Source organism: Benincasa hispida, chromosome 12, assembly GCF_009727055.1.
Source record: "Benincasa hispida cultivar B227 chromosome 12, ASM972705v1, whole genome shotgun sequence".
NCBI lineage: Eukaryota > Viridiplantae > Streptophyta > Magnoliopsida > Cucurbitales > Cucurbitaceae > Benincasa > Benincasa hispida.
The window spans coordinates 58,655,896-58,673,869 of NC_052360.1; the positions used below are offsets into that span (position 1 = coordinate 58,655,896).

The 17,974-nt window shown below is 33.1% G+C and overlaps 1 protein-coding gene and 1 pseudogene across 2 annotated transcripts; one reads left to right on the forward strand and one right to left on the reverse strand.

The window, feature by feature from the left end:
- The first annotated feature begins 1,270 nt into the window (after positions 1-1,270).
- Positions 1,271-7,023, forward strand: LOC120067582 (annotated as a pseudogene).
- A 1,984-nt stretch (positions 7,024-9,007) lies between these two features.
- On the reverse strand, positions 9,008-17,026 carry LOC120067978. Of its 2 annotated transcripts, none has more exons than XM_039019637.1 (4): positions 16,642-17,026; positions 15,826-15,975; positions 15,656-15,726; positions 9,008-9,322 (listed from the first exon to the last, which is right to left on the reverse strand). In XM_039019637.1, exons 1-4 carry the CDS (start codon positions 16,976-16,978, stop codon positions 9,182-9,184), a joined length of 699 nt encoding a protein of 232 aa, XP_038875565.1. In that variant the 5' UTR covers positions 16,979-17,026; the 3' UTR covers positions 9,008-9,181. The 2 variants fall into 2 exon arrangements, with proteins under 2 accessions (XP_038875565.1, XP_038875564.1); XM_039019636.1 differs by lacking the exon at positions 9,008-9,322 and adding an exon at positions 14,851-15,274.
- Between the last annotated feature and the right edge of the window lie 948 nt (positions 17,027-17,974).

Below are 17,974 nucleotides of genomic sequence, written 5' to 3' on the forward strand. Positions count from 1 at the left end.
AAGGAGACAAAGTGGATGAGTTAATGACAATGGAGTTTTAGATGCAGGAGAAGGGGGAGTAGTAGTTGGTTAAGGAGATGGCGGTAAAGGAGATGAAATCATAGGCGACCACTGTGGTAGCGACGATGACAGAGATTTGGGTGGGGTTTTTGTTACGACGGAAGCGCCCAAGGAAGAGAAAAAGAGGAAGTCAAGGAGTCTGAGGAGTCTGAGGAGTTCGGAGGCCCTTGCGATGGACTATTAGTTGAGGAATTTGATGCAATGGGGGGAGGTGGAGATGAAGATAGAAGGGGAAGACGACAGAGATATTAGGTGTTAATGTTGAACTTAATTCGTTTTTCTTTTTCGATGTACTCTCTCATTTATTAGGGTCTTGTTTTCTTTGTTTTGGTACACCGAGAAATAAAGTAATCTATTAAAAAAATATATTAAAATGTTTCTACTTCCTTTTTGTAGCCTATAATTTTGCATTGTCCAACCTACCCAACATCAACCAAATAACCAACTTTTTAATCATTACTCATGAATTTGAACGTTCTTAAAGCCTGATATAAAACTTTAAGGTGCGTAATTCAAAAATTTAGAATCAATTCCTATGATTTCGTAAAATTAGATTTTGATCCCTATGATTTGATAAAACTATTGAGGTTGATGTCCTAAATCTTTTGGGTCCTGTAGTTTATAATTTTAATGTACAAATGATTTAATTATTTAATAAAATATAAGGTATTTTATTTGACATTTAGTAGCATTAACCACAAAACCAATAAACTAACATTCGAGGTTATTTTCTGTAGCTTAAACATGTACGTAGAGACATATATGTGGATCATATTTAAGTGATAACCTAAATGGTCTATAGTAGATGGATAAGGCTGGGTACCTTATCCTGATCACACTACAAATACGGTCCGCTTTATAGATATTACAATTATTGCAAAGTGCTACAAATGATCTGATCTTGATCATTCATGTAAAGACATGTGAGTGGGGTGTTCTATGGAAAGGGGTTTATATAAGACCAGACCACGAAATGAATAGTCTCATTATATAACACCATGAATAATAGAGACTGATATTTCACCAAGGTGACCTTAGATGACATGACCTGAATCCTGAGTGAGTTGTGAACTCCTATCTATAAAGGCGGTCTTTGATTTGATGGGTGAGAGTGGCCAGATTGTCGACTCAATAAGTCTATCATTTTTGGAATTCGTCTGATTGGGGAGCTGGGAACATAGCTACACAAGATGGAATTCACCCCTTCCCAATGTCGGGTAAGTAGATAAATTGCTCTCTTAAGGGCTGACTCGGGGCTTAAACAATGTAGCGCCACACTTTTTCTTGGACCGAGAGGGGTTTGGTCATAGTTAGACTATGACTTATTGTTAATTAGAGGGATCATTGGTACGTGAAGAGGTAGATGTAACTATGGGGAAAAACGATAATTTTCTCCCAGTAGTACTTAGGCGATGATTTTTCTAGTGATAATTTTGGCCCAGCCTACATATCTCTAGGTGATGATTTCTCGAGTACGATAATTTAGGCAATAATTTCTCACCATCTTTCTCCCTTAGATCTCTCATCTCTCAACATCTTTCTCCATCACGATCTTTCCCTCTCTTTCCCACATTCCACTATCTCAAATCAACACTTCTTCCCTTATGGTCACACCACGCAGCCAGTTAGTAGCCATCGCCTAAGCTTCCCACCCATAAAGCTCCATGATAGTCACTTCCCTATTGCCAGTCTAGGGATCACATTTAGTGAATTTTCTAGTGCGATTTTCTTAAGATGTCTCATCGAAGAGAAGATGAAGGGTTTCAAAAGGTAGTTAGAAGGGAGAATAAAGGGGAAAATCGGCTTTAATCGAATCGAACCGACTTGAATCGAATCAGATTGGTTGGGTTCAAAAACAAAAATCGAAGCAAATCCATTTTTGTTTATTCAAGATTATCCTTTGATCTGCATGGGTGAAGGTAATCCAACAGCACTGCTCACACTACAAGAATTTTGGGCTTTAATTTCGGTTGAAAAAAGTGAAATCGGATGTATAATGTCGGTTTTGTTTTGTTTTTTAAAAGCAGATCTTTAATTTCGGTTTTAAACCGACATTAAAGACCTGCTTATTATTTCCCTCTTCACTCTCCCACTATTTTCTATTTTCCCCCCATTTTTTTCATTTTTCCCTCTTCACTTTCCTCCTATTTTCTTTTTCCTCCCATTCTCACACTTCCTTCTTCAGACCATCTTCTTTCTCACTTCTCTCTTCCAAACCCAGTCGTCCGTGGTGTAGATCTGGGTGAAGAGTTTGCCATTCATCCGTCGATTGTGGGTGAAGAGTCTGTCGTGGTATAGATCTGGCTCGAATTTGAAGTCGCACCCAGTCGTCCGTGGTGTAGATCCTTTCATTCGTTCGTCGTCGGCTGCACCGAGTCACCCAGATCTGAAGTCACCCGAATCTGTATGTCACCGTTCGTCGTTCAATCTGAAGTCCAGAACTGAAGATTTAAAGTTCGCCATTCGTGGTTCGTCTAGATCAGTATGCTCTTCTTCTCTTTCCTCTCTTAAACTCACAGCAATTTTTGTTCTTATGTTATGCCTCTCAACTGTTTGTGTAAATGTCTCAATGAAAGCCAGTTGCGGTTTCACTTCAATATGTCTCTCTGCTACTAGATTTGGGCCTTTTTATGTGTCTATGGCCTTTGAAATTCGATTTGATTAATAGTTTTGCTGTATATGATACATTTGTTGAAGTATTGGCAAGAGGCATTGCCAAGAGTTACTCCTACGTTGGGTATGCGTGAGCAATAGTAGTGAAAGCGAAATGTTGAGCGCAAGGCGTTGGGTAGACGATCGTGTAGCAAATGGGTAGCGCTACATGATGAGGTAGGCGATCGTGTAGGTGGCCGTTGGACGATCGTGTAGCAAAAAGGGGGAGCTAAACGATGAGATAGGCGATCGTGTAGACGGGTGCTGACGATCGTGTAGCAATGCGGGGAGCTAAACGATGAGGTAGACGATCGTATAGAAGATGCGCGGAGCTAAGTGATGTGCTAGACAATCGTGTAGATATGCGCGGGCGCTGAATGATTGTGTAGCCGGGCACTGGACGATCGTATAGCAGATGCGCAGGCGATGGACGATCGTGTAGGCGAGCGCTGGATGATGGTCGATCGTGTAGGCGGGTGCTAGACGATCGTATAGCAGATGCGTGGGCGCTGGATGATTGTGTAGACAGGCACTGGACGATCGTATAGCAGATACGTAGGCACTAAGCGATAGACTACACGATGGTGCTACGCGATGGGCATGAACGCTAGACGATAGTCGTGTTGTGCTAGACGATGAGCAGACATGCTACACGATAGGCTGAATGCTAAGCGATAGGCGATGACGTTAAGCGATATGCGAATGCGTTAGACGATAAGGCGTTAGCGCTAAACGATGGGCGCGGTAGCTAAATGATAGGCTATGCGTGAGATCATTTACTAAACGATTGAGCTACATGATGGGTCGCTGGAGCTAAGTGATAGATGCAGGAACTAAACGATTGATTGGCTTGAGAACATGTGCATTATGCTAATTAAACACACTAAAAGAATGTTTGACTCGCAGTTTTAATAAGTTTTAGTTGATGACTCACGATTTTAAAAAGAAGATTCTCTCATTTATTCAACTATTGAGTTTTCTTGTTTTGCAGGTGCAACAAAGGAGTAAAGATTTGGTATCACAACCTCTTTATGTTTTTTCTTGGGAAACTCTAGTAAAGAATTTTTCCTTGAATGTACCATTTATACACATTCCCAATAAACACGGTTAGTTGAATATGAATTATGATCACATTTTCACTTTCAATCCTTTGTCTTAAACCTTTTTTGTTTGTGATCTTTTAAACAACAGTGGTCAGACAAATATGCCTATAACCATGCACTGTTGAAGCTGGGGGGGTCTGTTCAAGAAGAATTATGAAAGGATCCATGCTTACCAATTGGAGAGGGACAGTAAACTCATAATGTTTGTAAAATCATAATGTTTATATTACTTGTAATTTGTGTTTTCAAGGGCTAAATTATTGTACAGCCTTTTAAATTATAATTGTATAGCAGAATTTATGGATTAAATGTAATAGATTTGCAATCCATACATAAATAATATGTCATAGCCATAGTGTTCAATGATGATGTGTCATGTTATACTTTTTGACCAAAAAAATGGATTCGAAAACGGAATTTAAAAAAAAATGGACAATAATTGATAAAACGGATAGATTCTAGGTTTTTATGTCGGTTGCAAATTTCATTAAAGGGCTTTAATGTCGATTGCAATCGACGTTAAAGACAATGTTATTAAAGCCCTTTAATGTTGGTTTAAAACTACATTAAAAACAACCGACATTAAAGGGCTTTAATAACACTATCTTTAATGTTGGTTGTCAACTGACATTAAAGCCCTTTAATATCAGTTTAAAACCGACATTAAAGCCCGAAATTCTTCTAGTGTCAATAAATCTTCCATTTTGGGATAAGACCGGATGGATAGTTGGGGACATAGCCCTGCAAGATGGAATTCACTCCTACCTATTTTAGGGATAGCAGATGGGTTATTCTCTTAAGTGCTTATTCTAGGTCTTGAACAATCGAGGCCCCACCTTCTCATGGTAAGGAGGGACATGATTCATAAGTGGTATTATGAATCAAATTTTTCATTAAAGATTAGTGGGAACTTAAGAAATAAGATGTATTTACAGGGGTAAAACGATAATTTTGACCCAGCTGTAATTACGAACGACCTGTGAAGGATCGACTTACTTATTATGGTTTACATGGATAGAAATATATCGATAGTGAGGAGAGTGCAACTATCAAGTTATAATGGTGTGTCTTGGTAGTTAACGAATAGTAATTATTTCGATTAAAGAGTTTAATGAATTAATTACAGATCGTTGGAGCTCATGATCTGTAGGTCTATTAGGTCCCTCTACTAGCTCATAAATTAGAATAAAAAATTGAGTATTAATTGGATGAATTTTGGAATTAGGATTATGAATTTGAAAGGTTCAAATTCAATTTTTTAGGGCTTTCAATTGATTGTATTTGATACAATTAAAAACATTTAATTTAGTTGAAATTAAACGAAATTGGAAAATCAATTAATATTTAAATTATGATTTAAATATGAAATTGAATCATATTGGTGGAATTGGTATTTTATTAATTTAAGGGTAATTGTAATTGGTAGCATTTTTAGGAATAATAACCAAGTGTATAACATCATTTTAAAAAAAAATGCAAATATAGCCAAGTCTATCAGCGATAGACTTATATTGTTGATAGACTCGATATGGTCTATCATGGATAGACTTCTACCAATAATATGGTCAATCACTGATAGACTATTTAAATTTGGTCATATTTGTAATTTTTTTTACATTATATTATATCTCCTAATACTTTGGTTCTAATGTCTATATTTACAACTGTCCTAATATTAAGATATTAAATTAATAAATTTTAATTAATTAAAAAATTGAAATTAGTTTTATTAATTATTAATTTTGAATTAATGATATAAACTAATTATTAAATAAAATAGTTTTATTTAATTATAAAATCAAATTTAGTTTTAAAATTGAAATTGATTTTAGGGTTAGTGTGTTTTTTCAATTTTTGGGAATAATCCACTAACCATTTCTTGGGTGGTTTGTCACCCAATTCCACCTCCAAATTCTTTGGAGCTGCCCTCCATGCAAGTCACTCTCCCTGCATGAAAACATGTTATATAATGAGTCTACATGCATGGATTTGAGATAGATTTTATGGAAAAACTGACTGAAGTGCTAGAATTCTTTAAACCCTCATAAACCACCAAAATTCCTCTCCAATTCAGCTAGATTTGAGTGTTTCTACCACATATTCCTTCTTGAGCTTCGTAGAGAAGATCTTGGTGGTGGTCTTATTGAAGTTTCAAGCTCAATCTTGGAGTATTGCTACTGAATTCGTGGATTAAGTCTTCAAAAGTAATGTTTGCTTTAAACCCTCTATGAATATCACTTGAATAGTATGTTTAAAACTCAAATTAAGAATAGTTAGAGTGCTTATTGATTCTGATTTGTTTCGCTGCATATTAGATTACTCTTTCAGCTTGATGCTGCATACACAAAACCCTTCAATACCACAGCCATTATGATAGCCCTTGGCCGAACCACCACTCTTCCCCTCAGTACAGATCAAATTCAAATTCCAGATCACTCCTCTGGAATCATCTTCCCCATGGCTATCACACCTTATGTAAAATCAATTTTCCCCTTTAACAACTCCACCTCTATTGGATTCTTAATATACAAGAGCAGGAAAATGAATAAACTTAACCCACAAACAAATTTCTCATCTAATCAAATACCTGGAAACCTTCCTGATATGAAGGATTTCGCCTTTGCCACTGCATTTTCCAACAAACTCCGTAGCCTTGATTCTCCTCTGTACCCATTTAATGTTCCTAAAGCAGTTCAAAAATGAGTGTTCATTACCATAAGCCTTAATCTTCAGAACTGCCCATCTGGGAAAACCTGCAAGGGTTTGAATGGGAAAAGTTTTTTCGCTTCTATGAACAACCAATCCTTCATTCGACCTGATTCGTCGATATTGGAATCTCATTATAGAAAGATTGCTACCAATTCGTACTCCGTTGATTTTCCTTGCTACCAATTCGTACTCCATTGATTTTCCAGAAAGACCCATTAGGGTTTTCCATTACACTGGCATAAACCCATTAACGAAGAACATGAACACAAAATTTGGGACAAAGCTTTTGGCGGTTCCATATGGAACAGATTAGAAATCGTGTTTCAAGGGACCGAATTTTCTGAGTGTGGAGAATCATCCGATTCATGTTCATGGGCACAAAAATTCATTTCCATTTCTTCGTCCTCAATATCATAGCAACAACAACCAAACATTCTCTAATGTCAAGCGTTTGTTCATCGGCGGAGCTTCCAACACAATAGGTGCAATAAACGAATAAACGAATAAACAAACAAACAAATCATCAAAAATCAACAGTATGTAAAACCAAGCCTAATCTAAACTAAATCTACTTACCTCAATGAAAAATCTCTTCAACATTGATCATGGAATAACAAGAATGCATCAAAGGGAAGTGAAAAACTAAGAAGTGCAAAAATTTCGTATAGAAGAGAGAAAATCCAGCAAACTCAACTGGAAACTTGCAAATTACTTTTATATCTAGGTTATAGCTTTGAAACGCTATTGAGAGCGTTGCAACACTATTTACGTGAGGCTCGCTTGTTTTTATTTTCTGTCAAAATCCGTAGCGATGCAACACTACTTTTCAACGTTGCAACGTTACCTTGTATATTCTAATATTATTGACATTTTTGAAACGTCAAGAAATCATTAATTGAATTGGACATTTTTAAAATGTCAAGTACTGTATTTTTTGAAAAAATGCACAACCTCCACATTTTAAAAAAAAATCTTGACATTTTTTTCTTTAAAATCACTTATTTCTTGACATTTTTTTCATAAAAACATCATGTATTTAAAATTACAAACATCAAGAAATGTGGTTTTTCTTATAGTGGTGGGGTTTAGTGGAGGTGGGTCGCATGTCATTCAGCTCGACGTTTGGTCATCTATTTTTCGTCCAGATCTGGTCTGTCTCTTATACACATCTAGATGTGTATAAGAGACAGCTATCGTAGGGTTCAGTGGAGGTGGGTCGCATGTCGTCCAGCTCGTCGTTTGGTCATCTATTTTTCGTCCAGATCTGGTTGTTCGTGTGCCAATTCGTCATGGGGTTTAGTAGAGGTGGGTCGCCGATCGTCAGATCTGGTAGTTCAACTCGCCGTCTAGCTCCTTTGGGTCATGAAGGTGGATCACCAGCGTTGAATCTGTAGATTTAGTCGTGGGTCTTCCGATATGTAGAGGTGGGTTGTCGGCGTTCTGGTCATCCGGGTCATGGGCTTTTCCGATCTGTAAAGGTGGGTCACCGGTGTTCGGGTCGTTCGAGTCGTCCGAGTCGTGGAGGTGGGTCACGGGCGTTGGATCAGATCTATTTTTCCGAGGTTTCTTTTTATTGATTTTTTCTTATTTGTTCATAATATAATAAAGTTCTTGATTTCATCTTGTTTTGCGATTAACATAGTATTTCTTTTCCTTCTTTTTACTAATTTTTTTCCTTCTTAGACCTGTTGGGGTTTCATCGAAGTTGATGATTTCATCTTGTATGATTAATGGGTGCACTTATTTCTCTTCCATTTTTCTTTCGATTCATAAGTTTAATTTATTTTATAATTGAAGGAATTTGGTTGTATTATTCAATGATGTGCTATTTATCTGAATATCAGGAGATTTCCAGCTTGTGTGTGAAGCCTTGCCAATGAGAAAATGTTATCACTATGGTTTTCGACATTAAGAAGTCTTGAGGTAATTAACAGAACTTCATATAGAATAATTGAACCTTTTGAAGAGGAATAATTTCTTAATCTTGTATATGTTACCTTATGTTATCAGGTTCCGCGTTTATACAGAAAGAGATTGAGTTTTGATTTCTAGCTATAAGTGTCTGCTTCCTATCAATTTTATTATATTATCTCTAATGAACTCTTTAAGACCAATTCTAACAGTACTATTTGAGATATATGTATTTGATGAACTCTTAAGTTACTGTTAATTACATGATAATATTGCACACATTTTATAGTGATCTATTGATGTTTTAAAGTTACATTGTAAGTGTTTTCTTCTCGATTCACTATTGAGGAGGTTTTCCAAATGAGATGTAAAGGTACTTTTTAAAACTATTATGCTTAGTTATACCAAAATATTCATGAATAATTTTGGAAGTCAATGTAGAAAAGCTTAAAAATGAGACTAGAGAAAATGCTACTTCACAATGAGAATTCCTACTAAATGCTAGCTTATTTTCGCTAATATCAAGGAATAAGGATGTTTCTTTCCATCATCATGGTTGTCAAAATATTGATAAGATATGGAGAAATGATATCTTATCTTGTCGTGTCTATCTTCTACACTGGTAGGTAATTTGCAGCGTATTTTATGCATCCCCAAGCAAATATTTTCCCATAATAGCAACAACGTTCAACTGAAACATAGAAATAAGGATTTATCTAATTTGTTTCAAAATCAATTGCTATACATTATATCCATAGAAGTTGTGACCAACATACAACTTCTTTCCTTTCCTTTCCTTTGTTTTGTACTTCTATTTGGAATTTTCTTAATACTTCTCTTAGGCAAAGTGCTCGGAAACTGGGGAGACTTTTGCCATAAAGAAAGTCCTGCAAGATAGACGTTATATTATGTGAAATACATAATAGAGTTGGAAACAAATCAACGAGATGGTATGCTTCTCTAAATGAACTCTTTAAGTTTATTGAAAGTTAAAGAATATTATTGTGATTTTTCTTTGGATCATTAGTGAATGTAATTACCAATATCAAGTTGAACTTATGGGATAAAGAGGGACTGGTAAGGAGATCCATTTGTGCCAATTGAATATCCTTGGAATAGATTGAATTGTAGCAATGCAACTACTTCAACAATCATTTACTTGTAAGTGCAAGTCTTTTATGAAGCTCAGTCTTTTATGAAACTTATAGGATAAAGTGTCTTTTATGGGATAAAGTCTTGACACATATGGAACTTCAAAGACAATTGAGTTGGTCATTGTCTCCCCCTTGTTAAGAAGATATCACATCCCGTAGAAGCCAATATAATTTTGTTATTTATTAAAAAGACATAATTAGTAGGAGTTTGTTTATTCTTCATGTGGTTATTAATTAGATGATTGAGTTGAGAACTTATAATAGGTATTTGTTTAGTTTACTTGAATTGTCATTAAAGATAGTTGGTTAGTTTTTAACAAGTTTTGTTGGTTTTTTTATGAAGTGTTGAATATTCGTTTTTTGAGAATTTTGGTAGTTCTGTTGAGAATAAATGATTGTGGAATATTATTGGGAGTGTGTTTCTTTGAACGAGTTCAATGTAATCTTTTGGTTTTGTTGTGATATCGTTGTTATGCTGCCGAAAATTTTCAAAGTATAAGAATAATAAACTTACTTTCTTGATTGTTTGAGAAGCACTTTTCAAACACTTAGGTAAGTAGAATTTTACCTATTAGGGTCTGTTTTCTTGCATGCTAACATGATCCTTAATTTACTTATTTGTTCAAATTGTTGTTTTTTACTTATTTGTTCAAATTGTTGTTTTATCTACTTTATAGGTGGGAGAATAGTCCCTAACTCCAGAAATTGACATCAGATAACTTGGGAAGACATGGTTGAACACTATTCATTTATCTTCAGCCTATTTTTTTTTATCATTTTAACCATTTTGTAATTCATTCATTTTGAATGCTATTATTGTGTGCAACTTAGCATGTATACTCTACTTGTTCAATATAGAATATATATGTATACTTCATAGTTGATAACTTGGAATTTGCTATCTAAACCATATGAAGTTGATTTGGATAAAAATATATATATATTTTATCTTTGTTTTAGAGTTAAATTATTATCCAATTCCTCTTCTGTCATTTATTGGGGATTTGTGAAAGCAATTAAGATTTTATTTTGTGCATGTTCAAGTAAAAGAGAAATATTGCTAATTTAAACGTGCATAAGCAAAAAAAAATAAAGTTAATATATATGTGTTTTTTTTAATGACAAAATGATGACAGACATTTAATATCGAACAATTATTGGCAGAAAGTAGGTTTTAAACCAACATTGAAGATGGTGTACAATTATCGATTTTAAACCGACAATGAAGATAATTGTTACTGAAATTTTGGTCAGCTATAATATCGGTTTAAAACCGACATTAAAGACAATCAACATTAAAGATCTTTTATAACATGATCTTCAATATCGGTTGTTAACTGATATTAAAGCATTTTAACGTTAGTTTTAAACCGACATTAAAGTCCAAAATTCTTGTAGTGATTGAGTGCCAAAACAATCATTTATGGATTTTATGGTTAAAAGAGCTATCTTCTAGCACATAGATCTCGAAAAGTTACACATATTTTTTTTTATAAAAAAACCATTCAAGTTGGTTAACCGAGTTCAATGTTATAACCTCTCAAAATTTAAATTGAGATCATTTAGGATTTCGACAGTAACTAAAATTAAGATTCTTAAAAAAGTTTGCTCAATTTTAAGAAAGCACGCAAATATTTATATATATAAATTATATAATATATATATTATTAATATATTGAAAACATAAGATCAATTAAGTTAAATGGACTTGTATTGAGGGAGATATGGATCATGCAAGGGTTTTAGGATCGTGTTCCTATAATCTTACGGTCGAAAATCTTAGTAAATAAAAATTTTCTTTGTGGGTCTTTTAAATGAACAAAAGTGGCTTTGAAAAAAAAATAAAAAATAAAAAATAATGAAAAAAAAATGTTTTCAAAAAACGTCGAATTAATTAAAAGAAGGCATTTGAGAGACATTGTTAAAAAAAAAATAAAGACTTTAAAGTATTCAATTGAATATTTTCAAAATATGCGGTTAAGAAATAAAAATATATTGATATTTGATAGTATATCACTTTTGAATAAGACAACCAAACTAGCTATATCAATTGTCATTTTCCCTTTATAAAAAAATATGAAAAACTATATCAATTTTGATGTTGAGTTATGGAAAGTGGTGTTTTAAAATAAAGAAAAATGAGCCAACATATTTATAAATATAGCAAAATATCACTGTTTATCAGTGAAAATAATTTTTGCAATTTTACCATTTAAAATAATACCCTCATGAAAAACTATTATATGATTTTTTTTATTTAGAAAAGTTAAAAATAAAGGCATTATATGGAAAATTATTGTAAAATGGTTTGATTTTACTTTTATTAATAAGATATAAAACTAGAAAAGTCATCAAATTTTATTTTAACTTTTTAAAAATAGAAAACAAAAATACGGTTGTCGAATATGTTTTTAATTTAAAATTTTTAAAAGACAGAAAACCAAAAACAATTATTGTTTTTTGTTTTTTGTTTTTAAGAAACAAAAAACAATAATCAAATATGTATGATTTTTATTTTGTAAAAACTGAAAACCAACATCTGTATAAGAGCTAGAGATAATTCGGTGCACCCTACTGATCTCTTACTCCTTTGTATATTGTTAAAAGAACTGAAAACAAAAACTCAAAATTTATATATATATATATATATATAATCATGTTTTCGAAAACTACGGTTCCATTTTTTTTTTTTCTTTTGGGTAGTCTTTTCACCTTCTTAAGTAAGGTTGTCTGCCAAGTAGCTTATTGTCTAAAGTGCATTTAATGTAAGTTTCTTTAATTGAAAAGAAATGTTAGAATTTTATATTATTTGACATATAAATGGAAAGTGAATCATAATATTCTAATATGTCCACATTTTTTACATTTTTATGAATTCAACCTAACATATTAGAGTTTAGTTGATATTTTCGTTATATATAATAAAAAAAATTCATGACAGATAAAAGTAAGTAATAAAATATAATATAAATAATAAATATGTTTTACATATGATTAAAAAGTTTAAATGGTTTATTTATTAATTAAATTTTTTAATGTTTTGCTTTAATAATTATGAATATAATATGGAAGTACCTTTAGCACATCAAACATTGTTATGAACAATGTTACCGCATTCCATAGAATATTCAACAAACAAAAATAAAAGATAAAAAGAACATCAAGAATTGATAACCCAGTTATGTGAATAACACCTACGTCTAGGGGACAGTATGCCTAGAAAAGATAACTTCATTAATATAAATGATAAGCAATTACAATATGGTACTTATCTGTAATAACAACACAACTACAGTGATGTCTGTAGAGCTTAACAACTCAATCATTCACGTAGACTCCCTCTATGCTAAACTTAACCTCCTCTTAAGTTATAAGACTCCCTCTCGCTTGAACTGTATCCTTTCCTCTCGAGCAAAGACCACTTCATTCGTATACCCTAAGCTCGAGAATCCCTTCTCAAGAAGTCTACTTATCCTCTCCCTCCTCTCTCATCCAACCATGGTTTGAGCAACACAACTCACCACGTAAAAAATGTTTAAAAAAAACATTGTGTAATCAAAATTAAAGGAAAATTGTCAGAAATAGCACCCTCAACTTTCCATCTTTCAAAACTAGCACGCCTTTTGACAAGTCGTTAAACTAGTTTTTTTCGGTAGCTCTCGGGCTAGATCGACCACTAGTTGAAAATTTTACTTTTTCTAATATGTCGATTGTTTTGACTCCTTTGGACCTTTCTCGGTATATCTGGGAGGAATTGAATGTCGAGATTTTAGTAACTTTTCAAATATTAGATAATTTATTCAAATTTTATACCAAATCTTATACACTTTCAAATTTTCTCCGAATTCGATGATCTTTACCAAATATTATATTCATTTCTTATGTAATTTTAGACCAATTTCTATTTCCATGATTATATGAATTTCTAAATTTTCAAATGAATGTACCAATTACTTTTTTTCAGATGGATGATTGCATTATGATTTTTAAATTTTGGGAAAGATTAAATTTTGCAAAAAGAAAAAATAGGTAATATATGAAAAATATATAAAATCTCGATATTAATCTGCTCGATAATTCACCGATCTTAATGTTAATCTGCCATATTTTTCATATTTTACCTTTTTTTTCTTTTTTTGAAAATTTTAATCCTTCCAAAGATTTAAAAATCAAAATCAATCACGTGAGATCCATAAAAAAATTCATTTGGGTAGTTGGTAAATTGATTTGGAAATTAGAAATTTGGCTAAAGATTTAAAAAAAAATCAAGTAAGATTTTGATATAATATTTGGTAAATATAATCGAATTTAAAGAAAATTTGAAAATATATAAGATTTAGGAAAATCACATAATATTTTGAAAAATTTACTAGAATCTCAATCTAATCTCGCCCGATATGTATCGAGAAAGGCCCAAAAGGAAAAAACAACTGATAAGTTAGAAAAAGCTAATTTTTTTTTAACTAAATCTCGGTGGTCGGTCTCGCCCAAGATGAACTGAGAAAAGCTATTTGAACGAATTTTTAAAAATGGTACTAATTTTGTAATGTGAAAACTTAAATGTGTTATTTCTAACTATTTTCTAAAATTAAGAGCCAAAATGGTAGATCAAATGAACTATCTTTCAGCATGTAGATTTTAGAAAGTTACACAATTTTTTTAAAAAGAAAATATTCAATTTGGTTGACTAAACTCAATGTTATGGTCTCAAAAAGTTTAGAGAATAATACCAATTTGGTCCCTATTTAAGTTTAAATTAGATCATTTAAGCTTTCAAGAGCAGTTGAAGTTCATATTCTTAAAAAAAAATCCGTTTAGTTTATAAACAGGGTTAAAAAGCATACGAAAAGAACATATGAAAATGAGAGATCATTTAAACCCTGTTTGGTAACCATTTAGAGTTTATTTTATAACCATTTGGTTTTTTATTTTTTTGTTTTTGAAAATTAAGCCTATAGATACTATTTCTACCTCCAAATTTCTTCATTTGTTATCTACTTTTACCAAAAGCCAAATTTTGAAAACTAAAAAAAATAGCTTTTAAATTTTTGGTTTTTTAGAACTTCGCTAAGAATTCAACCATCATACTTAATAAAAATGTAAATCATGGTAACAAAATGAAGAGGAAATAGACTTAATTTTCAAAAACAAAAAACCAACAAGAAAATAGTTACGAAACTAAGACTTAATTAAAATAGATTTTGTAATGAGAGAGATGTGGTCAAAATACGATCTTAGGATCACATCATACAATCTTAGGGTTGCAAATCTTAGTAAATAAAACATATTGATAATTGATAGTATATCACTTCTTGAACAAGACAACCATACAAATTAACTTTAAGGTAAAAGTAGCTATATCATTCATTATCTTCCCTTTATCAAAAAAAATATGGAAAACTATCAATTCATTAATGCCCAAAAACAAATAAAATGGAGTATTCACAGAATTTGTATATATGTAAAATGCAATTTGGAATGAGTAAAATGTCAAGTAAAAGAGACCATATAGGAAGCATGTAGGCCCACACAGCAACTCAATAAAGTACGGGAATTAGATGTGTTGAAGAACCAAACAAGGTTGGTGGTGTAAGCTATGTGATAGAAAAAGTACATAGGAGACGGACTCATCACGAACAAAACTTTATCTCCTTCTCCAATACCCCCCATTATGCATTCATTTTTCTGCACCACATACTTCTTATAAAATTTATATTTTTTCTTTAGTAAATTCAAATATGCCCTAAGAAATGAGGAGGAATAACATTCTACTTCAAAAATATGCCATCATCGTAAGAAATGAAGAGGAAATACACTTAACTCTCTAAAAACGAAATGGTTACGATCTTAGTTTTCAAAATTCGACGAAAACGTTGATGTAGATAACAAAGTAAGAAATTTATAGATGGAAAGAGTGTTTATGGACTTGAACAAAATCGGGATAAACAAACCTTTAACAAAATCAAGATAAACATACACACGAGTATGGAACAAAAATTGTATTCAAAACGGATATTATTAACACTACCTAAGACTAAGAGGAGTTTGGATTTCATTAGTGATTACCTCTGTGGAGAAAACAATTTCCCTTCTGGCAGATTTGAACAAGGCCCCCGTTTTTGTTACAACAACACAGACTGTTGCAGAAGAAAGAAACAAATATAATTTCAGAAACTTTAGGACTTTTCTTTTACATAAAACTGCAGAAGGAAGAAGACGAGTTATTTATTAATTACCATACTCAGTTGGCAACACAACTAAGTCAGAGAGGGTGTTTATGAATTCAGCTGAACGAATTGCAAAAAAAACTCTGAGATCAATTGGGTTGATATCAACGTTGTGAGGACGTGCCAATAACAATGCAGAGTATTGCAAATATCCAGAATCTGAAATCAATATTAACAATTAAGAAGATGAACTGGTGTTAGAATTGTATCAAACATCCAAAATTACAGACCAGATAAAAGGTTTCATATGCGGTCAATAATAGCATCCAATAATCAATCAAAATTGGGGAAATCGTCCTCAACCAAGAAATGAACAGAATGGAAAAGAAATCATCGCAAAAGCAACTATTCAATCAAAACAAGTTTCAATCAAAGTTACAGATCGGAAAGTTATCGTCCTCAATTCAAGAAATTGCCGTAATGACGACATTTAGTTCAGTTAGAATCGAGATTTTTGGAAAAGAGACCACCGAACTCAAGACACAACCACGATTCTGGATATTAGAAAGAAAAAAATTCGGAAATGACCTAATATCGTTAAATCGAGGATTGAATCAAACTTACAAAGCAGAGAAAAACCATCCGCAGTTCAAGAAACCGCCGCAACAACGACATTCAGTTCAATTGGAGTAAAGATTCATCGAGAAAGAAACCACCGAACACATAACACAACAACGATTCTGGAGATTAGAAAAGGAAATTCCGGAAATGATCGAGGATTCCATCAAAATTACAGAGCAGAGAGAGAAATCATACTGAATCAAGAAATCAACAGAGCCACAAGAATCAATTCAATTTGAAAAAGGTAGAGAGCGATGTACTTACGAGGATCCTCAAATTTGACGGGGGCGAGGGCATTGTGCCTGTTGAGAAGAAGGGTAACGGAAAGATCATCGCTGTACATATTGGAAATATTAGTGGTAAAGAGTTTAAGGTAAAAATTGGCACGATATGCATTGAACTCGCCGACGGGATGAAACTGAAAGGAAGTGAAGAATGAAGGCAACAATCGAAGCGCTGCAACGAAGGAATAGCGAGTAGGAAGAACGATTATGGACAAATTTCGGTTGGTGCATTTGATATCAGCAGCATCGCAGAGGGTAGCCATTGGCAACAGGGCCAGCCTTAGGTCATTCACTCTATCAACGCGAATGGTGAACATGGCGACAGGCAACGCTCGCTGAGAGACGAAATGAGTGTTTGATCAAATTGGCGGGCAAACAATAATCGCCCTTTCAATTCCTATCTCTATTTATAATTTTCCTTTAATTTTTTATTTTTTTGCATTGTGAAATTTCAATGGATTTCTAGATTTATATATGATTTTTTGGCACAATATTATATATATGAAGTATTGGAATTTGAAAAGTTTAATATTTTAAACATGCAAAAACATATAATATGTGATAATGAGTAAGAGACGTGTCGAACTTATGTTATTTTATCGTAGGTGATCCTATTGGAGCTTAGTATGAACGAGATTTGGAAAACACAATATATCTTTTCTGGAAGAGTACCGATAGTAAGGGAGATTTGGCTAGGTTCCTTTCAATTAATGTTGATATTCTCTGTGATGGCAGTTCTTATTATAGCTATCACGAATACGGGACTTGGATCTTTAATCTAGTTTTTTCAAATGAATTGAACAAGGTTGTGATGATTCCTTGGCAAAATATGGGAGGCAAGGAATAGATTGGTCTTTCATATGCACCTCGCAATTGCGAAGACTATTAGTGATTCAATTGGAAGACAAATTCTTGAGCTCCGACAAGAGAAGGCGAGATCCGGTTGTAAAGTTGATTATGTTGATGTCTGCCCTTTAGAGAAAGACGAAGGGAACAAGAATTTGGGTTTTTCCATTTTACGAACTTGATATTGATAAATCCGCAAATTTAGAATGTGTTGGTGTTGGGTTAGTTGGGCTTCAAAACTAAGGCCCAAAATTTCAAGATCTTTTCTTTGAAAGAAGCTGAAAGGTGTAGAAAGGAATGGTTGTCCTTCAGCCAGGTTATTTCTCACTTCGTTTTTGCAAAATGATGTAATGGCCACGATAAAGTTGAATCTAAGCAAAGTAGAACAGGAGAGAGAATGAGCTAAAATTCTCTAATGATGGTAGACGAAGATCCAAGGGAAATGAACGCCCATGCAATCACAGTAG

What these genes read in the sequence shown, in the direction of transcription:
- LOC120067978 (XM_039019636.1), bottom strand. Translation starts at nt 16,978, where the DNA reads ATGTTCACCATTCGCGTTGATAGAGTGAATGACCTAAGGCTGGCCCTG. An exon ending in CGTCAAATTTGAGGATCCTC is followed by an intron (nt 15,976 to 16,641) that starts GTAAGTACATCG and finishes TATTGATTTCAG; the next exon opens with ATTCTGGATATTTGCAATAC. An exon ending in AAATTGTTTTCTCCACAGAG is followed by an intron (nt 15,275 to 15,655) that starts GTAATCACTAAT and finishes TATGTGGTGCAG; the next exon opens with AAAAATGAATGCATAATGGG.